The sequence below is a fragment of the Silene latifolia genome, chromosome 11 (assembly GCF_048544455.1).
Source record: "Silene latifolia isolate original U9 population chromosome 11, ASM4854445v1, whole genome shotgun sequence".
Classification (NCBI taxonomy): domain Eukaryota; kingdom Viridiplantae; phylum Streptophyta; class Magnoliopsida; order Caryophyllales; family Caryophyllaceae; genus Silene; species Silene latifolia.
In genome coordinates, this window is record NC_133536.1 from 21,897,819 (window position 1) to 21,925,624 (window position 27,806).

General features: G+C 40.9%; 1 protein-coding gene, 1 long non-coding RNA gene and 1 pseudogene across 2 annotated transcripts; all 3 read right to left on the bottom strand.

The window, feature by feature from the left end:
* Positions 1-3,133: 3,133 nt before the first annotated feature.
* On the bottom strand, positions 3,134-6,806 carry LOC141611364 (uncharacterized; annotated as a pseudogene).
* A 2,137-nt stretch (positions 6,807-8,943) lies between these two features.
* On the bottom strand, positions 8,944-10,280 carry LOC141611363 (germin-like protein). Its single transcript, XM_074429889.1, has 2 exons — positions 10,028-10,280; positions 8,944-9,748 (listed from the first exon to the last, which is right to left on the bottom strand). Exons 1-2 carry the CDS (start codon positions 10,149-10,151, stop codon positions 9,195-9,197), a joined length of 678 nt encoding a protein of 225 aa, XP_074285990.1. The 5' UTR covers positions 10,152-10,280; the 3' UTR covers positions 8,944-9,194.
* A 4,806-nt stretch (positions 10,281-15,086) lies between these two features.
* LOC141613090 (uncharacterized) lies at positions 15,087-15,778 on the bottom strand. The gene is made up of 3 exons (XR_012529224.1): positions 15,683-15,778; positions 15,321-15,408; positions 15,087-15,174 (listed from the first exon to the last, which is right to left on the bottom strand). It is a non-coding gene; the product is annotated as an uncharacterized LOC141613090 (long non-coding RNA).
* Between the last annotated feature and the right edge of the window lie 12,028 nt (positions 15,779-27,806).

Consider the following 27,806-nt stretch of genomic DNA (forward strand, 5'->3'; position numbering starts at 1 on the left):
ACACTAACAAAATTTTCCTCCTTCCAGTGGTGAGTACTTGTTCTTCATCTGCTGTCACTTATTTTATTCTGGTATGCAGGTCGTCTCCTCGGGATCGGTTCATTGTGACTTCTTCGGACTCGATCTCATGCACTCCCGTTATTCAACATGTGCGGGCTTCCTCTGTTTTTGCCGCATCGACGAAAGGTCTTCTACTCAACATGTACCGGGCTCAGTCAGCATCACAACCTTCTGTTTCTTTCCAAGTTACTTCAAAAAAACTATCTTCTGTTCTGGCCTCCACAACGCCAGTACCAATCGAATTGCGTCACTCTTTGTGCACAATTCGTAGTTTCCTTCGTAAATATGTTTATTGGTCAGTAAGCTTGGCTACTGGCTCCCGTAAGATAGAAGAAAAGAAGCAGTCAGTCTCAGAATGCTTCTTCAAAAAACTGGTAAAAGTCAAACCCCTTGCTTTAAAAATTGAAATACTTTTCTGGTAATTTCATTAGCTGATCACCCAATTTTGCCAGTATAATAAAAACAACATAGAAATGGGAGAAGAAGGGGTAAAAGCAGAAGCAATGCAAATACTGTCTGATTTCCAACTTCTTCCTAAATTAGTTGTTTTTGATCTTGATTACACTCTCTGGCCTTTCTATTGGTACTCTTTTTTTTTTCCTTTTACTCTTGCAAAGATTTCATTTTTATTGAGATTTTACCTTGTTCTTCATATTTCTCACTGGCCCATATGATTGTTTCTGTTTGATTCATCTTCTTTTTTTTTTTTTTTTTTTTTAATGTTGTAATGATTGATCTTGGGGGTTGAATAATTATTATGGTTCAATTTTTGCCGTGTCAAATGAGCCACAAGGGCATTGATAACTCGTCTTAAGCTTACGGATATTGCCGTTTTAAATGAGAATTTGTGTTGCAGGATAAGGGAGGAGGGATTGGGGTATCAAGGATACGTCCCTTGTAATGACTAGGCTAAGACATCTTCGGTATTTCTAGACGATTGTATGGGGTAATTTTATCGTTTTGCTTTGTGTAGCAATTGCAAATCCTCAATAGGTGAACTGGAGAATTTTTATTGTTTTATGGTTTTACATGGTTTAGTAGAGTGATTTTATTTTGACGTTTTTAGCCAACTTGATACTCCCTCTGTCCCGGTCATTTGTTCTCTTTTCCATTTTTGGGTGTCTCAGTCATTTGTTGTCCTTTCTATTTTAAGAATGAACTTGATGAGTAATTTGCTCATTCACACTCAATTTGTTCCACTTGTCATTTAGCTATTGACCCTCTCCTCTTTCCTTGGTCTTTGTGCCAAAACCAAAGAACAAATGACCGGGACGGAGGGAGTAATTGCTAGCGGTGTTTGATGGATGTGATGAGGTTACTTAATTTATAGCTTTAGGATCAATTGTAGTATCCTATATCTTGTACTTGCACAATCGTTCATTGAATGAAGCTCTGGAAAGCATGATTTGTTCATGTAATCATGTGTAACCTCAGTGATTGATCTTCTTTTCTAATTTTAGTCCAGCTGCAGCATAAAATGATTTCTTTTCTTGAAATTTTGTTGCTGTATTTCATCTCAGCCGCAAATTGCTGAACAAGAAGCGTCTTTGTTGGTTTTGATGTACTTCTTAAACTGGCTTTTATTTAGTGAATGTCGCTCCAAAAGAGAGATGCCGTCGTTATATCCTCATGCAATCGGAATATTAGACGCTTTGAAGGACAAGGGTATTGATGTTGCTATTGCTTCTAGATCACCGACTTCTGACATAGCCAAGACGTTTCTCGACAAGTTAGGCATCCAGTCAATGTTTGTTGCTCAGGTGAGACTAATTAACTTCTCCTAAAACCCCTTTTCTACTGTCATTTCTAACTTTCTGTCGTGTCATTATCGAATCAACGGAACAGACGCCATTAGATAAGCAGTGAACTGCTGTAAGTCTGTAAGGAAAATTGTTACAGTTGTTTTGGAACATCAGTTGATAATGAAGCTTAAAAAGGCAGTCGTTAATGTTTCTTTTGGGTGTCGTTAGAGATACAAGGTAGGTTACTTCGACTCCTCTATTTTGAGACCCGTCCCCTTATCCGATCAACACGGAAAGATACGGGAATGGAATTCATACCCAACATATACCAATTTGAGACTTCTCCAAATGTAGGGATAAAGAAATGTTTGCATGACAAAAGTATAGAGTATTGTATGTATATGAAGCTTATGGTAAATAACCTCACTGTTTCATAGATTTAATCAAATTTATGTTTTACAGATTTGTCCCCCCGTGTCCGTGTATTTATTTAGCACAGAGTTCCCTGTCGCAAAATTTAAGTCATGATGAGTCCGACACTTGGACCGCATGTCAGTTTAGATACTATATATTAACAGGTTTCAAACCCAGGATATAATTATCAATATTCAATGATGCTACCTGTTAAACATTTCCATGTTGCTGCCAGTGACTCATTTAGTTGTGTGTTTCTTTTTAACTTTTTTAGGAGATTTATTCCAGTTGGACACACAAGACGGAACACTTCGAGAGAATTCATAGGAAGACAGGGATACCTTATACAGAAATGCTTTTCTTTGATGATGAGGATAGGAACATTGAAGCGGTAAGTTTCTCGCATTATATAATCTTCTCGTCTAGACTCTTGACTATCATATAATTGCTGAAGTTAGAATTTGTTCTCGCGGCCATTAAATCAGTGGCGCTGTGCATAATACTTTTTTCGATTTTTTTGCTGATTGAAGGTAGAAAAAATGGGGGTAACAAGCATTCTTGTGGAGGACGGGGTTACTCAGCAAGCATTTCGACAAGGTCTAACCGAGTTTTCTCAAAAGTCAAGCACATCTACCAAAGCAGGGTCATCAGGAAAGAGCAAGTAGCACGAAGATGTGAAGCAATTTATTGAGTACAGGACTAATTTTACGCACTGATTTTAATTGGATTGAAATGGATTTGGCCTGTGATCATGCGCCAATTTTCGGGATTGGCCAAGTTTAATCTGTACCTGATTTTGCCGTATTCTCTTGGCTAATTGGCTGTGTACCGAAGTAATTCATTATTAATTTCTTGGCTGTACCAAATGAATGTAATCACTATTGAATTTTGTGGGATGAAAATGTTGACAGAAAAGATTGGACACCAGTTCTATAACAGCTGAAGTCGATAGAAACCCGCGTTTAGGAACAAACCACACTTCATAATCTGGGAATACAACCCTTCTTCAATCTTACAATGATACTTACAAGAGACATCTTACAATGGTTAAACCTGTCTTCGACATATCCTAGTAACTTCCTTTACGCCTAATACAAAAAGACACATCCACTTCGACAGGTAGTAACACGGCTGGAAAACTAACCTATGATAAGTAACTTGCCATCCATGACTGAAAACGTGACCATGCCAGGTGAACATTATCGTCATTTACATCATTCATGAAAAGATATGCGCTTCCTGTGTAAATGTGTACCTCAGATGCAATGCTAGACGCCTTCAGTTTTTCCTCCAGATCTTTCTGCAAATGTCACCCATCAAATTCGGGTTAATTTGAGTTACTAGTCATTTTCAGGTTGCTGGTTGGGTCTACTTCGCTACTTGAGTCAGGTTATTTGGATACGACATGACTAAAAAGCACAAGTCGCGTTATTTGGGACACGGGCTCTATGTATTGTAAGTTTGTTACGCACATCCGAGTCCTCCTAAACCGTTACTTGCAAAATTCCTCGAGACATTAGAGTAATATTATTGTATTTTCCCCCTTTTTTTCCAATAGGAGAGTAAGCATGGGAGGTTAAGACCGAAATTATACCTTCATAAACGAAAAACCAGCAGAGCCACCGCCTTCACCAAAATGAACTTGAACTGGAGCTTTAGCCTGGGCAGAATCAGTCAACTGAGGCGGGGGTATTCCGTAGAAGCTAACAACAGCATCAACTCCAGGAACAAGGACAGCACTAGCAATAGCAAGTGCTCCTCCCAAACCGTGGCCAGTTACTCCAACCTAAATATGAACAAAGAGATACATCAACTAACCAGACTTTTGGAGCTTTTCAGGCAATAGGTAATAGTACAACAACGAAAAGGGAACGGTAATGTTGTACAAAAACAAAACCTTATGCGAACCATTTGCCTTGAGCCAATTGACCGAAGCCTCAATATCCTTAAGAGCACCTTGCCAGTCTAGACCCACTACTAACTGATGAGCTTCCGCCATATCTACAGCCACCTTTCCACGGTTCAAGCTACATGACAAAACACAAGTATCAGAAATACATGTCCAATCGGCAATCACCATTACATATTCAAAATTTCTAAGGAGTAGGGGCTTCAGATAAGTAAAATTCATACTCTGGAATAAGCGCCTTGAACCCAGGCTCGAGCTGAGAGATCTTTACAGCATAGTTCTTCAGTTGATTATCTACACACCACCGTTCTTGAAGCACAACAATCCCAGGTGCATTATCTTTTCCAACAACGTATGCATCAAATGTCTAATAGTTCATACAAATAAACAACCATGATTCAATTATTCAGTCAGAAGCTCATGTTTATATTTACAGTAAACAGCAGCGCAAATTATCAAGCAGATGCTTACCACCAAATCAAACACAGATTCTGCTATTACTAACTATAAAAAAACTAGCAAACAAAATGTAATCGCAACTACTGTTGATGATTTAAATTAATTCAAATAAGATTTTATGTAACAAACTAACATGCATTGTTAAGAAACTGGTTTCTTTTCAAATTAACCTCAACAAACATTTCTATTGTACTTGGAAAGACGGAAACTAGGTAAGTTACTAGCCTCTCAAGTCTTAACAACAAACAACACCTTAGGAATTTCGAGAGCAGAGAAGGTGTTTTATTTCCAAATCTTTCCTATGTTGTCAAAAATATAATCCAACTTATATAAAGGAAAAAAATCTGTCTACCTCCATCCCAACTTGCTAACAACCCTTTGTATCGCTCCAAATCCATATATCCAAACAGATAGTTAATCCAGAAAGAACGATGAATCAGTAATACTAAAACAAATCTATCAAGAGAACTTGAACATTCGAGGTGTTGCTAAACAATGCTCGAGAGCTAGGACTCTGGAGGGCAAATTTCCCAGTCAATAGACCTGACAGTTAAGACTAACTTTACAAATCCTTTTCACATAATGCATTAAGGCTAAATCATCAATCATATACACCTTAACATGGAGTAGTAAGTAACTAGTGAAAGAAATGACAAGAATCAATGGCCCTCCCGCTCATTGAACCCGGCTTGTCCAACCCTCAAAATAAGCGGGTACAAACAAATTACAAAAGTCCAGCCTGCTCATCCGCTTGTCTGTGGGCCAAATTCCCTCCGAGGGAGATCATTTGTTTACATTTAATTAAAATACCTCTCACAAAGCACGTAAAAGGTAAACAAATGGCTGAAACAAAGGGAGTGGAGTATATATAAGCCTGCATTTGATCAACTTAACAAGAACTGCATAGAATAAATCGGATAGTCGGAATTCCAGCACATTACCACATTAACCAACCTCAGGAACCATACAGTATAAAGCCATTGCATGTTGCACAAATGACTTAGAACTAGACCAATTGAAAAGGTGGGAAACATACAATATCGTCACGCCGAATCTGAATTTTCTCGAAATAAGAGTCAATAATTGGTTGAACTTGAAGCCGATCAATAGAAGACGACATATAAGGTTGCGACATTTGAGTTTTTTGTGGCCGCCATCGATATTTACTCCGAAACAAACTCGAAGAGTAGACACGATTAGGATAATCATTATAAAATCGACTACAACTCGCTTTTCGATTCTTTTCATGATATCTCCTATATTTATAGCGAATAAGTGGATATATGCATTTCTTGTAGATTTCACGCATTAATGATAATATAAGAGTTTTACGAGCTTTGCGGCGAGCTTCAAAGCCAGCAACGCTTGAGCCTGAAGAGGATGAAGAGGAAGAAGAAGATGATGAAGTTGAAGGGAATTGCATTTTTCCAAAGCGTGACGGTAAAATCGGTAAGAGATGCTGTAAATATTTCTTATTCACAGAAGTTTCACCCTTAAATTTTTCTTCCCGCCATTTTTTTTCTATATTAGCGCCTATTTTTTCCCGCGCAAAATGTAAATATCTTTCTCAATGCTTTTGGTAAACAAGCCTTCTTTGGCAAACGGTAAAACAAATTTATAATAGCGGATAACGTTACAGAATACGGTTAGCAGATTTTAGTAACAAGTTTGATTATCAAATTAAATTAGCAAAATTAAGAAAGATTTGTTTTGTAATTAGCAAAGAGGAAGTCTCCTTAGAGACGAGACGGTCTCCCAATAAGTTAATATACTGTAAGTCTGTAATAATATGCTGCACAAATTTAATTGGGAAAATCAAAAAATAAAATAAAAAAATTAGAAACATACAGTATCGTCACGGTGAATCTGGATTTTCTGGAAATAAGAATCAATCAATGGTTGAACTTGAAGGCGATTAGTGAAAGACGAAGAATATGGTTGAGACATTTGAAATGCATTTTCGCGCCATCGAAATCTGCGTCGGAACAAATGGGAAGAATAGACGCGATTAGGATATTCATCGTAAAATCGATTGCGACTCGGTTTTCGATTATTTTTCTGATATTTCCGATAATTTTGGCATTGTCGTCGTCGAATAAACTGGCATATACGAGTTTCGATCATACGCCCAATCGCACGTACTTCGGCATCGTCACTTGAGCGTGAAGAGGACGAGGAAGAGGAAGAGGAAGATGAAGATGAAATTGATAGCATTGTTGTAAGAGTAGGGACTGTGAAATCTGTAAAAGGTCGTGTAAAACTTTCTTATCCACAAGTGGGTAGAAAAATAATTGAATTTTTCATTTTGCACAACCAATACAATAACAGTCCGTCTTGCTTCAGACCGCAAGATAAGTCTGAAACAATAAAACCTCTCACAAGTGGAAATCACATGAGTGGTGGGACACCCCATGTGCTTTCCCACTCACTTCCTAAATGGATATTTTGTGAGAGGAAACGGCCCGTCTTATTATTTCAGACGGATCTTACGGTCTGAAATAAGAATTTGTGATACAATAAATTGTGATTAAGGACTATATTTTTATGTCCGAATAAGTCTCCTTTATAACGGGTATATCCGTCAAAAGTTTGTGATGGATTAAGTATCATCCACATAGGTAGATAAAACAAAAATCGAAGTGTGTCACAAATGACTTGTCTTTATTTACTATGTGAGTTTTATTTAACCCCTTACAAATTTATGATGGATATCAATCGTTACAAATGAGAATTTGTGATTATGTTGTTGAATTTTGTGAAATGATATAGGGATATTCTACCTCCAAAGTCCACCTCATCTCTATGTTTTTTGGTTTTCTTTGCAGTATTCTTTATTTTCAACTAAAAAACTTTGACCGTCTAATTTATGCCTTTATGATCACGAGTTCCGAATACGACGACTCTTTTTTTCAAATTAAACATTTTTACGAGATCTACGATTTGAGCTAAAAAATATTGCCACTTTATGAACTAGTTGTAGTAAGAGTTATGGTCGGTCAAACGTTTTTAACATAATAAACTTTGACGGACTATATCTCATGTTTACGAGATCAAAACGTAACTAAATTTTTTTATCCAAATTGTTGGTCTTTATGAGATTTTTAGTTTCGAAAAAAAATTGCCATCTTTGATGTTCGTAGCCAAGAATTATAAACGGTCAAAGATTTTTAGTTCAAAAAGAGGGGTACACCATATAATATGGAAAAACATGGGGGTACCATTAGAATATTCCAACGATATGCATGATTATAGTTTTCTTCCCGCTAACTCTTGTGTAAGTCGATCTTATATAAATCAAATGTAAAACGGATCAAAACAGAATTATATACTTGAAAAAGTAGTTATGAAAAAGACACGTTCTATAATATACTTTGCATTTTGCAAAATCAAACTGACTCGATCAATCAGACCCAGACGCCTGGCCCGAGACCTAAGATGGATAGCCTAAATGAGACCGAAACCTAAATTGATCCTCCCAAACCAATTCAATCAACCAAACTTGACCCTTACCTGACCTATAAGTCTAGAAATAAACTTAATCTTAGGTCTTTTCATAGTTCCAGTTGTATGTTGAAATACGGTCTTGGGAACTTAATCGAACACTCTACGAGCTGTTATTTGAAATTTTTCCAAAATGGGGCTCAAACACAAACAAATTAACGAAATGGGGCTCAAATTAACAAATCAACACAAGTTGCAAAAAAACGCTGTTACTCAGATTCGAACATAGGACCTTCCACAAAACTAACACCTATTCAATACGTACTCCGTATTATCTAACCATCAATGCAAGAAAGTTTATATGTTAAAGTCAAGTGATTAAAGATAATATTGAGTAATTGTTGTTCAAGTTAAAACACATTTATTACTCTTAGCATTAAATATGTAATTTTATCCCCCTAATAAGTTACTACCACATTATGCTTGGTATTATGGTAAATTGGTAAGGGGTGTGAGGGGCTGATTTTAGATCGCGTATTCTATTCCCATCAGCTACACCTGTCTATTTTTTTTTTCTTTTTTTCTGCTAAGTCGCCCAGCCGCTGGGCGTTTTGGCCTCAAGTCGCTCTCCTGCTTAGCGACCTTAATTTTGAACCTAGCATTGCCAAAACTGAGCCTACGTGGAATCATTTTGGGTTATTAATTTCAAAGTCACCCCATTTCATTAAATTGTTTGTTTATTAAACCCCATTTTGGAAAAAAATTATGTTATTTGTGCATCATGTTCATTCAATTGCATTTTGAGGATCTATGAAATAACCCTTTTTTTAAGCTTGTTTATCTATTGGACTTTCTGCTTCATTTTCATTTGTTGATAATTTTTAGAAGGATGCTGGCTTTGTGCCTTCATTTTGTGACTTTTTGGACCATGAATACGACTATAAAATAAATATCGAAAAATATAAAACTTAAATAATGAAAACATTGAATTACTCCTTACAATATATCTCAATATTTCTTACTTTGTATTTATTCCATCTGCTGAATTAATAATTATTATATATTATATACTCCGTATAAGAGTATTTTTTATTTATTACTCCGTGTGCATTAAGCCAATTTTAGATAGTATATGATTGTAATAATAGTCTCTTGTAGTTGTTCTTAAATTATGCGCTCATCCCAAAGTGAGACTGAAGGGTCTTGACCACATTAGCATCCAACTGGAAGGCCTTGGCTAGAACATCGACCGAGATAGGTGGCTGTGATCCAAACACAGCGTTGGCGATCGTGACAACACCGGGGTTTTGGCTGCTCAACCCAGCGATAGCCATAGCCGGGGTATTACCAACATTAAATTGAAAGTGAACGAGACCCTGTGGAAACACGAAAACATCTCCTTTGTTTAACACCTTAGTGAATAACTTGTTTCCGCCAGTTGCAAGGTTGGATGTGACAAACCCGACATAGAGGGTTCCTTCCATGACTGTCAAGACTTCGGTGGCACGAGGGTGGGTGTGAGGTGGATTGAGTCCGTATGGTGCAAAGTCAATTCTAGCCAAGGATATACCAAGGGTGTTGAGACCAGGCACTTGCATTGCAGTAACCATTGTGACATTGACTCCCAAGTTGTTGGGCTTCCCGGGTACGTCTAGCCCTTTGTAGAAAAAATCATCGGGTGTTGCTTCCATTGGATTCTTGCAAAAAAGGCCATTCACAAACACTACAAAGAAACAAACTTTAGTCGGAAATTCAAGTACGAATGAAATATTCAATTATTGAAAAGATAATATAACTTTGATATTTAATCTCTAGAAAATTAAGGAGATCCGAAAAATGTATTTTTCGAATAATGAATGGTTTTAAGTGTTCATAATTTTTCGAAGTATTATGCTATGATGTATACAATATATGTCAAAAACTTGTACGTCAAAATTGAAAATAAACGACTTGAATAAAAGTGGACGAGATTAACATAAACATATTAAGGGAGAAAACGTACGTGCTTCCTTAGGGTCTTTAACTGCGACGCAAAAATCTTGAAGTTGGGTCGGATCAGTAGCATAAGCCACAAAGGAAGTGAAGGCCATAAGTGCGAGAACAACAAAGGTGTTACGATACGCCATTATTCTTGCTAATATAATTTTTGTAGTTAATGAAGAAGTTTATAAGTAAATTGTGATGAAAATTGGGATGGGTAAAATGAGGTATTTATAGTTGTGCTTGTTAAACTGTTGTTAGTTTGAAGTGGTCACGTAGCATGGCCATGGGCGTACTATTTGTAACTACATTTTCAAACTTCAATAAGTCTTGGTATAGATGGGTGGGGCGAACAGATGAGTAAAGACCTCTAATAAAATGGGTAGGGGGACAAGGTGGGGCACCCCCATATGCTTCCCACTTTATGGCAAATGGGTATTTTGTGAGTGAAAATGGTATCCGTCTATACGTATAGACGGATAGTGTCCGTCTATAATGAGAATTTGTGTTCAAACTTTATGACCAATGTTTGGTATCCTTTTAAAAACTTGATTGTGTTCAAACCCGTCACAAGCTGAAGACCTCTCACAAAAAGGGAGAGGGAACAAGGTGGGGCACCCCCCATGTGCTCCCCCACTCACCTCTCATGGGTATTTTGTGAGAGGAAATAGTATCCGTCACAAGCTTGTGACGAATATCGCCGTCTTCAATTATATTTTGGGTACAAAGAAATTGCACAAACTTCTGAAGATTTGATTGATACAAAAGAAGTCCTTATTGACTCCGTACTTCCGTAGTTGGTAAAAACTCGGACTTTAGGAGAGTAAATTAGACTAATTAATTGATGACTATGTCGCATTTTCTAGTAACAACTAAAAATCCTTGATTATGACGCAAATGAAACAACTACGACTCGCGAAAATTCCTGAGTCTAATAATTAAAACTTGGATGAAATTTTCAAGGGGCTCATGTTCAAGCTTCTCTAAGAGCAATTTTGTGGAGTGTTTATTGTCAGAGTCTATTCTTTATAGAGTTCAAGTCTGTGTCACTCTCGGGTGATTACCAGTAGTTTGCAGACTGTACGTTAGACTATGTACATCAATAACACTGATAATTTGAGTGTTATGAATAAAAAATTAATATTCTGACTTTTTATCACTCTTCTAACCCATAATATTTATACTTACTTTTTCTTACTCCATTCATAACATTGGTGTGACACTCCCATTTTATTATTTTTTATATTTTATCATGCCCACTTGTCCATTTTTTATTGTCATCTTTCTTATAACACTCTTACACAAATGTCACATTTTAGTGTTGGAGGGCAACATAATGTTGTGATTTTTTCTTTCCAAGTATTTGTTTATTATTACTTTATGGTGATTTTTTTTTGTCTTTTAGTCTCAAATGTTATTGATAAACATAGTCTTATACTCCCTCCATTCAACTCCACTTTACATGTTTGCTTTATTACGTTTGTCAACGCAACTTTTACGCGGTAAATATCTTTACCTACGTATTTGTAAAAATTATAAAAGTTAGATATTTTTAAAGTACTCTTAAAGACGAATCAAATAAGATCTCACATGAATATATTTTAACTTATGTATCGAGAGAAAACTGAAGTTGAATATCCGCTTGTGAATAGTGTGTAAAAGAGAAACCTGCAAAGTGGAGTTGAATGGGGGGAGTATGGGCTATAGCCCAGTCGCCGATTTACCTTAGAGGTTGGGGAAAAAATCTGAGCTAAGTAGAGTTGTTTGGACACAAATTCTTGTTTGTGACGGCATATATCCGTCACTCTTGAGTGACGGATACCATTTTACCTCACAAAGTACCCACTTTTTCTCTCTCTGCAACACTATTCATGTGGTCCCCTTTCTCCACTAACCCATTTTGTTACCATTTTAACTCACAAAATATCCGCCACAAATGGTAACCCGTCACAAGGGAGACCAATTGTTGTTTGGAAGCTAGGACACCCTATAGAAGTTGAAAGGACACCATAATAATGCCACTTTGTCCTTTCTTGAGTAAGATTTCCAATAAAAAATTAAAGTTACTCTCACTTTGAATGGTTGTGTACACAAGTGATACTGACATATACAGACCATCCTAGCTTTATCAAAGAAAAAGGTTAAAATATTAATTTGCCTAGTTTTTCTCCTAATACTTCGTATGTGGCAGTATCCCATGTAAAATACAAAAAATTACTCCCTCCATTCAACTCCACTTTACAAGTATTCTATTTCCGTCCATTCAACTCCACTTTACAGGTTTCCTTATTTGGACATGTAAAAGACCTTTCTATCCTTATTGAAAATCTATATTTACAAAAAATGTCATTCATACCCCACACAAATCCACCATAAAACTCACCTTTATATTTTTTTAATATCTTTAACCCCACCATTCCCTTTCCCTATGTACTTTTAATAGTTTTTTTAATCCGTTTCTTAATACCCGCGCAAAAAGCAATGTTGCAAAGTGGAGTTGAATGGAGGGAGTACGACATACGACTATACGAGTAGTATTAAAGTTATATAGTTAGTTAGTCTTGACAAATTATGCTTTTATCTTATTTATTTATATAAGTGATATGTTATTGTTTAAGACGATTATTTTCGTCCTAAATAAGGATTTCTAATAGTGCATAGTTGTCCGAATTCATAAACTTGTGACCATTACACGTAAAAAAATCAGTAGGTCTCATTAGAGACTGAGACCGTCTCCCACCAATTTAGTGGGAGGCATAATAAGGAAAAAAGAAATTTAGTGGGTCCCTCATCCCATCATGTGAGAGGTCTCTCAATAACGCTATTGAGAGACCGTCTCTCCGTAGTTTTTGTGTAAGAAAATTGTGTTGTTTTTAATTCGTGATTTATATGCGTTTGATTCATTTGTGTCGTTTGTTTACTCAAAAATTGTAATAAGGTCAAAGAAATGACAATATTATTGTTGATATTTATAAATTGTACTAGTAGTAAGAGTTTACGTCTCTTCGGAAGTTTTTTATGGGTTTCATCTGAAAATTTTACTTTGTATAATTTTGTGTAGCTTGTATTTTTTGCTTTATAAATTGTTTGTCACTGGATGTTTGCGTTACGATTGGAAGATTGGCGGTGTTCTTCATTATTTGGGAAAAAAACACGTAAGTTCAATTAAAATCTATATATATATATATAAAAGAGAATTTTTTCGAGCGATCTGAGAGCGTCCACATCATCAAAAATCAAATTAGGAAAGTATAATTTTTAATGTAAAAAATAACGTGGAGAATCTTTTAATTATTATAATATGTATATTTTCTAAATTATATTCAAGTGATATTTCCAATTTTTATATCAACCTTTTACATTTCATTTGGCAAAAAAATATCGTTAAAAAAATTATGAAAATAATATAATTAGCTTTGTGGTAAAAAATGCTATCATTAGAGTATAGATTTCATATTCTTTGCACATATTAAAGATGGTGTACTTCGTAATATGTAAAATTGTGTACTTTTTAGTATGTTTTGTCCCACATTGGAAAATAACGTAGGTGCGGTGAATATGCTACATATAAATAGTAGAATTGTCCCACATCGAAAGATTAGTATAAGGTGATGTGATCCTATAATTATAAATAGGAGGCATATTTGGAACTTATGATCGACCCAAAAAAATTTGAGTCTCATAAATATTGTTTTAAAGAGCTCTTAAGATTTTCAATCATTACAATATGATATAAAAAAATAAAGTGGAAATCGTTGGGAACTACCCGGGAAAGAGTTAAGAACATGAGCAAGAAAATCAAAAAATACAAAACTAAAGATTTTACTAATGGTAGTCTCTTGACAGAGTACAAAACTAAAGAAATAATGTCGGTAAAAAATTATGAAAATAATATTATTAGATTCATGGTAAGAAATGTTATCATTAGAGTATGTATAGATTTCATATAATTTGCACATATTAAAGATGGTGTATTTCATAGTATGTTATATGTCCCACATTGAAAAATAATATAAGTGTGACAAATATACTACATATAAAAAAAAAAGAATTTTCCCACATCGAAATATAACATAAGGTGGGTGATTCCATGATTATAAATAAGAGGCATTCTTGGAACTTAGGTATCAAACCAAAATCATTTGAGTATCTTAAGTACTGTCTTGGAGTGCTCTTAAAAGTTTATACACTAGTAGAAAAACCCCCTACGGTGGCGGTTATAAATGACCTTTTGTGGCGGTTTTTAGAGATTTAGGGTGCGTCGTTTATCGCGGCGTCGTATAAACTTTACGGCGGTTGTAGATGGTTGTACAACCGTCGTTATAGCTCTCCTATAGTGGCGGTTCTTATACAAAACCGCCATTATAGACATATATCATACGACGGTTGTTAGACAAGAACCGCCACTGTAACTCATCTATAGTGGCGGTTATTGTAAGAAAACCGCCACCATAGATATTTCAATGAACACTTTAATTATCTATGTGGCGGTTTTTAACTTAAGAACCGCCACCATTGATTTATCTATAGTGGCGGTTTTACTTAAGAACCGTCACTATAGCTCGTGGCGTTTCTAACTTAGAACCGCCGCCATAGATAGGTATTTAAAAAAAAAAATTGCTACCTAAATTTCTGTACCAACCTCCCATAAATTTGACACTCCAATATTGAAATGAACAAACAATACATACACAAGAATGCAACCAACTACCCGAAAACTTTCATATCATCCGGCAGAACAATAATGTCCATGTTAAAAATTTTTACATCCAAGTGTATAAATAATCGCATACACATCTTATTTAATAGACTAATCAACATTTACATATACATTTGGTAGCCTACACCCCTTTAACATTCTTTGTCTCATCAATTGACACTCTTACTCTTAAATCGCAATGAATGATACGGTAAACAAAACCCATAGTAAGAAAATCAAACTAAGCGAGATTAAATCAACGTCTAGCGTTGTTGCTAAAAATCAAACAATGAAAAAAGGGTACCTATATAAATAAATATATATAAAGAAAGAACAAGATAAAAAGCTCAAAAGTTTGAATTATAGCACCACATACCATATATATTTCATGTCAGAATAAAATGAAAAATGAATGCCTAGTCTGCAGCTTGGTTTCTAGCTTTTACTAGAACAACAATGAACTCCACAATCTGGAAAAAAAAATGGACAGATTAGAACAATTAACTGAACAATGCTCACTTGGTAGAATAATATATTAAAACGGAAGGAAAAAGAGTAATTCAAATTCAGCTAGAACAAAAACTTCGATCAAAATATGCAAGAATAAATCTTTCACCATTAGCCATGGACCGTGTTACTCCAAGCACTTGCTCTGATTAAGATAATTGTGCTCGTTGGCCATTCTTATGTTCAATTTACCTGCACTGAAAATGACATTCAAATGATGCTGATAACTACCAAGATCTTTTAGCGAATGACATTAATGTCAGGCTGGATAGTGAAAAAATGGAATATCAAAATAATAAGGTGAGATTTGAGAGTTGACACTTGACACACATTACTAAGAGATAGAGTGTAAACACATGAAAACCAACGACGACTAAATGCTCATGGTCACAATACTCTATTACACACACGTGAACAAAACTGTAGGCTTAAAATTTATGAAGTAAAGTAAGAAGTGAAGGAAGTAATCACCTGTATGTAGTAATATAGTTCTGAAAACATTGTCCAGGACTTCCATTAATGCTACAGAGAAGTGTAGCAGCTGATGCCACGTGAGTCGGGAAGGCTTCCTGAAACCACAAAAAAGCCTTACAACTCTAATATCCTCTAAATTTGGCATATGCCTATGAACACTGACCACAACATTGACAGTCATAAGGCTATGTATATAAATCTTTCAACAGGTAATAATATGAATATTCCACCAATCTGGAAATTTTTCTACTTTCGTTAAAAAATTATATCATTATATTTTCTACCTATTGATTTTATATGTCCCACATTAGAGTATAGGTTCATATCATTTGCACATTTTTATTAGGATAAAAAAAATAGAAAACAAATGTATGAATATTAATAGATAATATAGTATTTACTTATTATTAAATCGGGTTGGATGTCGAATTAGGTTCAAAAAATATGGTGTACTTTTAAATATGTTATTCGTCTCACATTGAAAAAGAATGTAGGTGTGATAAATATATACTACTTTTAAATAGTTGAATGTAGGTGTGATAAACCCTAACTCACCCAGTCAATCTACGATTTACTCCACAGTCCACACTAGCTCCACCTTCCCACTAAACCCACCCATAAATCTGCCACAACATCATCCCCTCCACCTTCCTACCATCGCCAAAACAACACCCTCACGCTACTGTCATTCTAATGCATACCAAACCAGCAGCCTCTTCTTTCTCCCATCATACTTACATTACGAAAAAACCCACCTCCATTCTTACATTTTAACAAAAACCCAGATCCGAAAATCCAATAATTAATACTAATCACCAGCTTGTTTATCAAATTGATGATTTGAAAAGGCTGCATCTTTTGGAAGATAGTAGTTTGAGCATGGTTTGAGTAACAGAAAGGTGAAGTTTTGAGTGAATGCAAGAACAAAGTTGGTGAGAAATAGAGTTAGGATTTGAAGTTTGAGATGAAATTGTAGAAATAAGATGAAAAAAATGATGAGATTCGGGCCTGAGAGCACAACGACTCATATTCAATTCAATGACGAAGGTCGAAGGCTGCCCAATAGATCCTTACCCGAGGTTCGAGATGCAGCCGGCTACTTTGGAGAAAAATGCTTGCAACATAATCTCGCAGATTGATGGTGAGGACTAATCGGGAAAGGCGAAGAAGATCCTGGCTGAAATTGGTGGTGGTGCGGAAGTGGTGGCAGTTGTTATGGTTGTCATAGTAGGTGGATGTCAGTGAAGTTTGTGTGGCAGTGGTGGAAAAGTGTGGATGCGCTGGTGGTGCGTTCAGATGGGGATATGCATGGAGTGGTAGTTAGGGGAGGCGAAGTGGAGGAGGGCGGCGGAGATGGTGGTGAGGAGGGTGCATAAGGAGGCTGATGACGGGGAGTTAAAGGAGTTTTTGTGTGGTGAATGCCTAATAGTGGTGAGTTGATGACAGAGGAGTTAAAGGAGTTTTAGAAATATACATGGAGTCAACATTATTGTATTTTTTTTTTTTCGTTGAAGGGGTTACCTGATTCACCGGTAGTCGGTTACTTGGTTCGTTTTAGGAAGAGGTGTGCATTAGTATGGTTTATTCTGAGTTAAAATGTAGTTTGGATTAATATGGGAAGGTGAGGTATAGGTTGGATTATTTCCGTGAAATAACCCTATTATATAAGAGACTTTAAACATAATCTTGAATTAAATGTTAAATTTTTAAAGTTGTAACATTTTTTTTAGGTGGGAGAAAAAGCGATAAAATGGTCAGTATTATAACGGAAATTTTTCATGATACCCTCGAATTTTGGTAGATTACACATAATATCCCTAATTTTAAGTTTCTACATATAATACCCTTGTGTTTACTTTATTTTCATAACGCTATTACTCATATGAGTAACTAGATGAGTAATTGAGCATGCCATGCTATTTGTGTTTTGTTATTTAGGTGTTAAATGTTAGTTTATTAAATAAAATATGGATTTAGGAATTAGATAATGAAGTGTTTGTGTAATAGATAACAAAAGAAAAAGGCGTCCCCAAGTCATAAGAGTAATGGGCTTATGACGGAAGTTGTCAAATGGTATTCTGAGAAAGAAAAAGGTGAACACAAGGGTACCATTTGTAGAAACTTAAAATTAGGGGTACCATGTGTAATCTATCAAAGTTCAAAGTTACCATGAGAAATTTCTAATATTATAATGATATAGTTAATTAAATTTTCATTTAAAAGAGAGATATATTCGTACCAATAAAACAATAAAGGGGAATTATTTTTTAATTGATATTTTATTGCCACGCCATCAAACTTAACGTCCATTTAATAACTTTTACATTAGGGGATACCATGGGCAAAAAAATGGAACCTCAAGGGTACCGTAGGCAGATTCTTAAAAGTAGGGGTAACATGAAAAATCGGACAAAATTAAGGTGTACCACGAAAAATTTCTGTATCTCAATTATGAATTTTTTTTTTTTTGAAGAAAAACAACGTACAAATATTAATGGAGAGTACTTGATCATATTATTAAATTTAAATATAACTATTAGTTATAATGAGTAGCAATTGTCCGTATTCGGTATTCAGGATCTGGTTGGATGTCGAACTAAGTGGAAAAAAGATAGTGTAATTCTGATTATGTTATTTGTCCCACATTGAAAAATAATGCAGGTTTGATGAATATATATTATGTATAAATAGTAGAATTGTTCCACATAAGAAAAATAATCCAAGTTTGGTGAATATATTACATATAAATAATAGAATTGTCCCACATCGAAAGATTAGTATAAGGTAGGTTGATTATATGATTATAAATAAGAGTTAACCACGTATATATTAATCTTTTATTTTTTTTTAAAGAGATATTTTAATAATATGTAAACCAATCATTAGACATAAAATGTAAACATTAAACCCTTATAATGTTTTTGTTCCGGGCGTAATTCCAGAGCAAGTATTGTTACCACCCGTGGCTTGTAGAATAATGTCCTTGGTTGAATCCTTCTTGTCTTTATCGTTCCTCTCGGCCTCTCCTGCAACAATGAACGAACTGAGGGCTTGGCTTTGTGCCAAGCGTACTCACTCCGACGCCCAAGTCAGTAACTTAGAGAGGTAAGTTGTTACTTGGTTGAATGTATATTGTAGAGGGAGAAGGAAGATAATACTAGATGAATAGTGTTTCTTAGGTTAAGTTCTGGATCCTTTCCTCAATGAAGGTTGAGGAGTATTTATAGACTTTCACCTTTTGTCACGTAGTGGCCAAGTGGCCAAGTGGCTAGCAGGTGGAAAGACTGATCTACCCCTCGGCCGAGGGACCTATGGAAGGCCGGCGGGCCCTGTTGACTCACCGCCGAGGGGTCTTGGATGTGAGTACGCGGGTATGTGCCCCGGCTGGCAAGTTGCCATGCCGATGGGCTGCATCGGCTAGGCTGCCTAAGTCGTTGACTTGCTGTGGATATCTTTGACCTTGCTCAATATGTTGACTTGGTCAGCGGTGCAGAATATGCCCCATCAATTTGCCCCCAGCGTAGTCTATGCCGTGGTATGGGCTCCGATGTACGTTTGAGCGTATATTCTGCGCAAGTAATTTGTAAAAATTTTCTCGCATCGGCTTCTTCATGGGCGGTCGCTTTTACCTCGGCCTGGTCTTTTCTTAGGCCGTACCATATCCCCCCTCCACATGGATGCGTAAAGGGCATCCGATGTGGAAAAGAAAGTGACGCTGGCCGAGACCAGGGCTGAGAGTGCCGGTTGTTTTTGATTGCCCCCGGCCGGCGCTACTTAGCTTGGTTGATCATGTGGCCGGCGGAGAACAGATGCTTGGGAATTTGTTGAGGAAGGCGAATAGGCGTAGAGATATGACTAGGCGTGTTGAAGACGCTTGGTCACTGTTGCATTGATTGACGTCTGACTGTTGCAACGATTGACATCCCGTGGTTGCATGTCCGACACGTGTCTGCACGCTGATTGGTTGACGCTTCATGGGCTGTTCATTGATTGGTCCTTCTTTATGGGCTTTTCCCTATAAATAGGGCAGTTACCCCGTGAAATTGGCCACCAATTTCATTCTCCAAAATTTTCTTCTCTCTAAACTTTCAAAGGCTTCTTTGTCTTCTATTTCTCAGAGTTGTTACTCCGGCGAGTGTTTTTCTTCAAGGTAAACAAACAAATTTCTTCACTTTTTATTTTGTTAAATAATTATTGCTATTATGTCTTCTGCTGACGCCGGGACTAGCACTTCTGCGGCGGGGGGTTCCCCGTCGCGTCTTGATGAGGAGGGGATACTAGACGCTATCCCGATAAGGTTTGGGGGGCCTAGGTCTCCTTCTCCCGTAGTCGATCCACCAATTTTGGAGGAACGGGAGGATGAGGATGACGATGCTGATGAGGATGAGAGGACTCCTTCTGGTGGTGGGAGGCTGTCTATCCCGGATCATGGCGAGCCCTGCACGACTGGTCTTGACCGTGCTTGGTCCCATAAGTTCGCCAGTTGTTCCGGCGAGACATTTTTCGGAGGCCATTTCTCCTTCGGTGAGGGGTACAAGATCGTTATCCCTAAGAAGGGTCAGGCGGTCTGTTTCCCTCCACCGGGTCACACCGGCGTGTACATCAGGCACCCTGGAGTATGGGCTGCGGTTTCCTCTGAATAAATACGTCATGGCCATCATCAAAGCTATGAACGTCGCTGTGGCCCAACTACATCCGCTGGCCATGAGGACGATAGTTGGCTTTGTGTGGCTCTGTCTTTTTAAGGGGGAGATCCCGACAGTCAACTTATTCCGCCGCCTTCATCATCTGCGGCCGTCAATCGCTGGTAAAGTGGGTTGGTATAGCGTGCAGGCGGAGCAAGGCTTCGTCTCCGTGTCCAAACTTACTTCTTGCAAAGACTGGCAACGGCGATGGGTGTATGTTCAAGTGCCGGAGGACTACCCCCTGCCTCGGTCTTTCCAGAGCCCTGTTTACTTGCGGTGTGAGAACCGGGAAGAGTACGAGGAGTGTACCTCCCGGGGTAAAGCTAAAATGGACGCTTCGATGGTCCCTCTTACTGAGGATGAGAAGCGGGCGATGCGTCTGCTTGATTTGATCTTTGAGAAGGGATGGCTGCCCCCGACTCAGATTATTCTTCAGGATGAGCTGCTTCGCCACGTCGGCCTCATACCGGCCCTCAGCCAGGGTGAGTGGGGTCGGTGTGGGGCCCATCTTTGCCTGTTATGCTCTTGTTTCAGAGCTTTGTTTTACTTTTATGTAACCTTTGTTTGATTTCTTGCAGACCGGTTTGGCCAGGATCTGTCTGAGAGGACCTTGCAGAGGTTAGGGCTTGACAAGGACAGGAAGGTCGTTAGACAAAGATTCTACGGTGACTTGCGTGATCGTAGAGAGTCTCCCTAACGAGCTCATGGATAAGGAGTCAAGTCACCGGATCCGGCGGCGGCGGCCCAGGCAAGGGTTCTCGGGGGCGTGCCAAAGAGAACAAAGAAAGCAGCGTCCAGGTTGGCGGCGGCGTCTGGGCCAGCTACCTCTTCGACCCCAGTTGTTCAGGAGCCCGTGGAGATCATCGAAATCGCTGATGGGGCGGTGACCGTTGCTAAGGTCCTTTCTCCTCCGAAGAAGAGAAAAGAGCCTCCGTCTGCTTCCATCGTTGTTGGGGAGAAGACTGACTCAGCCGGCCCTCGAACGAAGAGGGTCCAGACTGGTACGGATCTAACTTGTGGTTCGGATTTAGCTGGTTCGTTGGACATCCCAGACGACCGGCTTTCTGATGTGTCAATGTATGGTGACATGGATGCTCTGTGTAAATTTTTTGTAGATCCTCCTTCGGCAGCTGCCGCTCTCACTGAACGGCAAATAGGGAAACAGCCTGAGAAGGCTATTGAGAAGGCAGGTGACAGAAATGTCATCGTTGACTCCTCAGCTCAGCAAATTCCTGCCTCCGAGCTTGTGGCAGAGGGTGTGAAATTGTATAAGAGGCTGGCGAAGTGGACCCAACAAGCCGGCTCCTACATCACGGAGCAGGAGAGGACCATGGCCCAAGCTGCGCCACTGATCGCAAAGCTTAAACTTGATCTCTCTGCCGCAAGGGGGGAAGCCGCGAAGGCTAAGCTGGATCTCTTCGCTGCCAAGAAGCGCGTGGAAGAGACTGAGAAGTTGCTAGCGGCCGAGAGGGCCAAATTTGAGGAAGCTGACGCCGCCACTGCCAAGATGATGGAGGAGCGGGACAGGTACAAGGATGGTTATGACGCCGTGGTTGCCAAGGGGGAAAAGTGGAAGGATCTTTTCCACAACCAGGCGGAGGCGCTCAGGGACGCGCAGGCTGCCCTTGCTCAAAAGGAGAAGGATATTGCAATGCTTCAAGATGATCTTCTCCCTAAAATGTGCGCCCAATTCCGGGACCAGGCCAAGGAGGCGACCAGGGAGGCGATAAAAAGACTCGTCCCCGAGGGCTCTTTCCCGTGGGATAAATTTGACCAGCTTCTGGACGAGATGGCTGAGGCAGCGGAGGCAGCGGCTGCAGAGAAGGCGGAGGCGGCGAAGGCTGCTCAGATAGCTGAGGCCAAAGCGGCCTATGATGCAAAGGTGAAGGAGGGTGACGGGCTAAAGGCACTTGAAAATGTCGAGCCCTCTTCTGAGCCGGCCACAAGATGATTTGCGCTGCTGATGGAGGGCAGCAACAGGCATAGGGAGACGGGCGGTCGTCACTAGACTCACCCGGCGTCTCGGATAGCTTTAGCTGTTCGGGGGCCAATTATTGAGCCTTCTCTCCCTGCCATCTTTTGGCGCTTCAAATCCTAAGTCTGTAACCTTTTGTTTTTTTGTTCCCTAGCTTTTTGTAAAGCTTTGGTAGGTGGAGTTTGGGCTATCCCTAAGGGGACGGCCGTCGTCTGTACTCTCCTTGCAATTGTTTTCAATAGTTTTATCTTTTTGGTCCTCGGCTTGGCCGGGACTTTGATCACGAACCTTTACTTATCTTCTTGCGTTATTAATTGAGTGCCTTCGTTTTTACCGTCGGCATGGCCGAGTCAGTTAGAATGCATATCTCAACTGCGTAACGTCTTTAGCATTTCTTCTAGCGTATCGGTCATTGTGTCCCCGTCGCTCTCGGCTAAGGCCGAGGTAATCGGGGTTATGGCTCGATAGCAGTTCTTCTAGCGTATCGGTCATTGTGTCCCCGTCGCTCTTGGCTAAGGCCGAGGTAATCGGGGTTATGGCTCGATAGCAGTTCTTCTAGCGTATCGGTCATTGTGTCCCCGTCGCTCTCGGCTAAGGCCGAGGTAATCGGGGTTATGGCTCGATAGCAGTTCTTCTAGCGTATCGGTCATTGTGTCCCCGTCGCTCTCGGCTAAGGCCGAGGTAATCGGGGTTATGGCTCGATAGCGAGTTCTTCTAGCGTATCGGTCATTGTGTCCCGTCGCTCTCGGCTAAGGCCGAGGTAATCGGGTTATGGCTCGATAGCGCTTCTTCTAGCGTATCGGTCATTGTGTCCCCGTCGCTCTCGGCTAAGGCCGAGGTAATCGGGGTTATGGCTCGATAGCAGTTCTTCTAGTGACCGCCTGGTGGCAATTATGGAGAGAACAAACACTTTGATGGAAAGCTTGGGTGATTCATTTGCTCATTATGATCGTGCGTTGGGGTGTCCACAAGGGGTTGGACACCTCCGCCGCTATACAAAGTATTTCCTTAAGTTATCGGTGTTCCAATGGCTCATCAAAGGCACACCTCCCATGTCTGTCAGCCGGTATGTGCCCGGCCTCATCTCTTAAACCACCTTGTAGGGACCCTCCCAGTTGGCCGTCAGTTTACCATGAATATTTCCTTTGTTGGTGGCAGCCGACTTCCTTAGGACTAGGTCTCCCACTTTTAGGTCCCTTTTATGGACTCTGCGGTTGTAGGCTCTTTTCATCCGGTTTTGATATACTTTGCCAAGTTGAGGCGTCTTTGTATCTCGGCTTTCTTCGACCAGTGTCTAAGGAAGCTCTCGTGCCTTCCTCGTTTTCAATCGGGTTAAAGGTAGCCGTTCTGAATGTTGGCACCGTCGCTTCAATTGGTAGGACTGCTTCGGAACCGTAGACTAAGTGGAAGGGGTGTACCCGTTGCTTCTTTTTCCGTGGTCCGAAGGGACCACAGACACCGGGTAGTTCATCGGCCCACCTTTCCTTAAGGTCTTCAACTGTCTTCTTCAAACCGTTGAGGATTGTTTTGTTGGCGCTCCGCCGCCCGTTGCTCGTGGGTGGCGGACGGAGGAGTACGCAAACTTGATGCCAAGCTCTTCTAACCAGTTCATTATCAGGTCGCTCCAAAACTCTCGGCCGTGGTCAAATACCATAACTTGGGGTAATCCGGCGAGTTATAACATTTTCCCAGATTACCTTTCGACGGCCGTGTGGTCTTCGCCGCATCGCTACAGCTTCGACCCATTTGGTGAAGTAATCAACGACGACGATCAAGAACTTCCTTCCTCCGGAGGCCGTTGGGAACGGCCCTAGCATGTCCATCCCCCACTGTGCGAAAGGAAGAGGACTAAGCACCGGTTGTAGGTCTCTGGAGGGAGCGTGTATCACCGGGGCATGCATCTGACAGTTCGTGCACTTCTTGGTCTTTGTTCGGAATCTTGAAGCATGGTGGGCCGTAAGTAGCCAGCTCGGAGAGCTTTGTGGGCTAGTGTTCTTGCCCCCATGTGGTGTCCACAGATGCCTTCGTGAATCTATGTCGATGCTCGGCTCTGCGTTACCGGACCGACACACTTCAAGAGTGGTCTTATTACGGATCTTCTGTACAGTTCTCCTTCGAACACCAAGTACCTGGCGGCGATCCTTTTTATTTTGGCCGAGGGATTGCGGTTCTCCGGCAATTCACCGATAAGTTTGTATTTCATTATCGGAGTCATCCACGTTGTCTCGGTCTCTATGTTGCCCACCATGCCGACGGTCTCGGTGATGCTCTTCGCATTCCTGATATCTACCAGCACGGTTCGGCTGACATTCTTGATGGTTGAGCTGGCGAGTTTGGAGAGAGCGTCGGCCCGGTTGTTCTCGGATCTGGGAACGCATTGGATTTGGAAGGACTTCAATTTCGCTATGTCGGCCTTTACTCTCTCTAGGTACCTTACCATTCCGTCGTCCCGAGCCTCAAACTCTCCTCTGATTTGGTTAGTAACCAACAGTGAGTCTGTCTTCAACACAATGTGTTCTGCTCCGGCAGCCCTAGCTAGCTCGACTCCGGTTATCACCGCCTCGTATTCGGATTCGTTGTTCGAGGCCGAGAAGGTGAATTTCAAGGCGTACTCAAACTCGTCCCCGTTTGGGCTGATGATAAGGATGCCGGCTCCTGAGCTGTTCGTCGTGGAGGAGCCGTCGGTGTAAACCTCCCATACGCCTGGGTTTGGCTTTTCTTGATATGTGCATTCGGCCAGGAAATCTGCAAGTGCTTGCCCCTTTATCGAAGGCCTTGGTTTGTACTGAATGCCGAAGCCAGAGAGTTCCACTGCCCATTTGATGAGCCTGCCGGATTGTTCGAATTTTTCCAAAGCTTTCTCTAATGGCTGATCGGTTAGGACCGTCACGGGGTGTGCGTCGAAGTAGGGTTTTAACTTCCTCGTGGCAACGACGACGGCGAAGGCTGCTTTTTCAATTAGTGGGTAATTTCTCTCGGCGGGTAACAGCGTATGGCTGACAAAGTAGATTGGGTGCTGTTGCTTGTCCTCTTCTCTGACGATCACGGCACTGACCGTGGCCGAGGTAACTGCTATGTATAGGTATAGCGTCTCCCCCAGTATCGGCCTGGACAGAGTTGGGAGAGTCTGAAGATGAGCTTTCAGTTGTTTGAAAGCCGTGCTCTGTTCCTCCCCCACCAAGTCTTTATTCCCTTTCAACACTTTGAAGAATGGGGTGCTCTTGTCGGCCGACCGAGAGATGAAACGGGCGAGAGCCGCCATTCTCCCTGTCACAAGATCATAACCTCTTTTCGATTCCTTGGTTCCTACAGTCTAGGATTGCTTGGATTTTGTCTGGATTTGCATCGATGCCCCCGGCACGACAAGTACACCGAGGAATTTACCTGCCGGACACCGGTTGCATTTCATTGGGTTGAGCTTCATCTTGTATTTCCTTAGTGAACAAAATGTTTCGTGTAAATCGGCCAGGTGCTCGCTGTCGGACTTGCTTTTCACAATAGCATCGTCGACGTAGGCCTCAATGTTTCGCCCTTTTTGATTTTGAAACACTTTGTCCACCAGCCTTGTATACGTTGCGCGGCGTTTTTTTCAAACCAAACGGCATCATTTTGTACATGTATGTGCCGTTAGCGGTGATGAATGCGCATTTAGGCATGTCTTCCTCAGCCATGAATACCTGGTGATACCCCGAGAAGGCGTCTAGAAGGCTCAGCATGGTGTAGCCTGCCGTGGCGTCGATCAAGCTATCTATTCGAGGCAAAGGGTAACAATCTTTGGGGCATGCTTTATTAAGTTGGGTAAAGTCTACACACATTCTCCATGCCCCCGATGATTTCTTTACCATCACAACATTGGCTAACCACTCAGGGTAAGTGCAAGGCATAATAAAGCCCGCCGTAAGTAGTTTATCTACCTCGGCTTTGATGGCCTCATCTTTCTCGACTGAGGAGTTCCTCATCCTTTGCTTGACAGGGCGAGCGGTGGGGAGTACGTTCAGCTTGTGAATAATTACCTCCCGGCTCACGCCTGGCATCTCGGCCGCTGAGTAGGCGAAGACGTCCTTATTTTTCCTTAGCAGGTCCAGGAGTTCGGCTCTGAATTTTGGTTCCAGGTTAACACCGACGGTCACGGTGCGGCCTGGGTCAATCTCCACCTCCTCTGTCTCTGCTCCTTCAACCATGCTGATGGTTCGGTCGTTCTCGGACCTGGGAGTGTGCTGTATCTGGAAGGATTTTAATTTTGAAGCGCCGGTTCTCACCCTCTCTAGATACCTTGTCGTCCTATGGTCCCGAGCCTTGTGCTCTCCTTTGATCTGGTTGGTCAATAAGAGCGAATCTGTTTTCACCACGACATGCTCCGCCCCGGCGGTTCTGGCTAGCTTGACTCCGGTTATCACTGCCTCGTACTTGGATTCGTTGTTTGAGGTCAAGGAGGTAAGCTTCAAGGCGTGCTCGAACACGTCTCCGTTTGGGCTAAAAATAACGATGCTGGCTTTCGAGCTATCCGTCGTGGAAGGGCCGTTGGTGTGTATCTCCCATACGCCGGGTTCCTTCTCGTTCTTCGAGGCGAGCTTATGTGCTTCCCCCCGGTCCGAGACGTATATCAATGTCAAGGCCCGGATGGATATTACGGCGTCGGTTTCACTCAAAGTGACCCGGCCTATGAGAACGTTGTGGGCAGACGTGCCGTCGATAACTATAAATTCAGACATAACATTCCTGGCTGCAGTTCCCTCGCCGAACCTCACCGGCATCGACCGACCCCGGGGTACCAGGCCGACCCCGAAAAAAAGTCATACAAATGGGTTTGTGCGGGGCTCAAATCTTCGACTCTCAGACCGAGGCCGAGAAAGCATTCTCTGTACATAATGTTTGTGTAGGCGCTGTGTCAATCGGGCACCTCTTCACCAAGTGGTTGGCTATGTCTAGGTGGACCGTAAGTGGGTCGTTGTGAAGAGCGACGACTCCCTCGTAGTCCTTCTTCCCAATGGTCATATCGGGGATATTGGAAGCGGGGTGGTGTGTTGGGCACAAAGTTGATGGTCTGACACGGTTCATTCAGGTGCCGTTTGTGCCCATGAGCGGACCCACCATTCTCGTTGCCCTCGATGATAGCATGGATTACTCCTATCCGTTCAAAGACGGACTTGCTATGCGGCCCGCCGCATCCGGCTTTTGCCTCCGGCAACATATTTGCCGAGGCTCCCCTTTCGGATCGCTTCCTCAATGGCATTCTTCGGATGTCGGCGGTCGTTGGTTAAGTGACCGGTGTGGCCGTGGTACTCACAAAGATCGGCTCGTGTCACCGTCACTCCTCGGCCTAGGGGTCTTTCCCACTTCGGCCCTCGTTCTTGCTCAACGCGAAGACCTCGGCGGCGATACGACTAGGGGGTGTGATCGTCGTACCGTTTTTGTAGTACGTTCCCGAGCTCCCCGGCATCCGCCGAGTTCGCTTCCCCGG

What these genes read in the sequence shown, in the direction of transcription:
- LOC141611363 (XM_074429889.1), bottom strand. Translation starts at nt 10,151, where the DNA reads ATGGCGTATCGTAACACCTTTGTTGTTCTCGCACTTATGGCCTTCACT. An exon ending in TAAAGACCCTAAGGAAGCAC is followed by an intron (nt 9,749 to 10,027) that starts GTACGTTTTCTC and finishes GTTTCTTTGTAG; the next exon opens with TGTTTGTGAATGGCCTTTTT.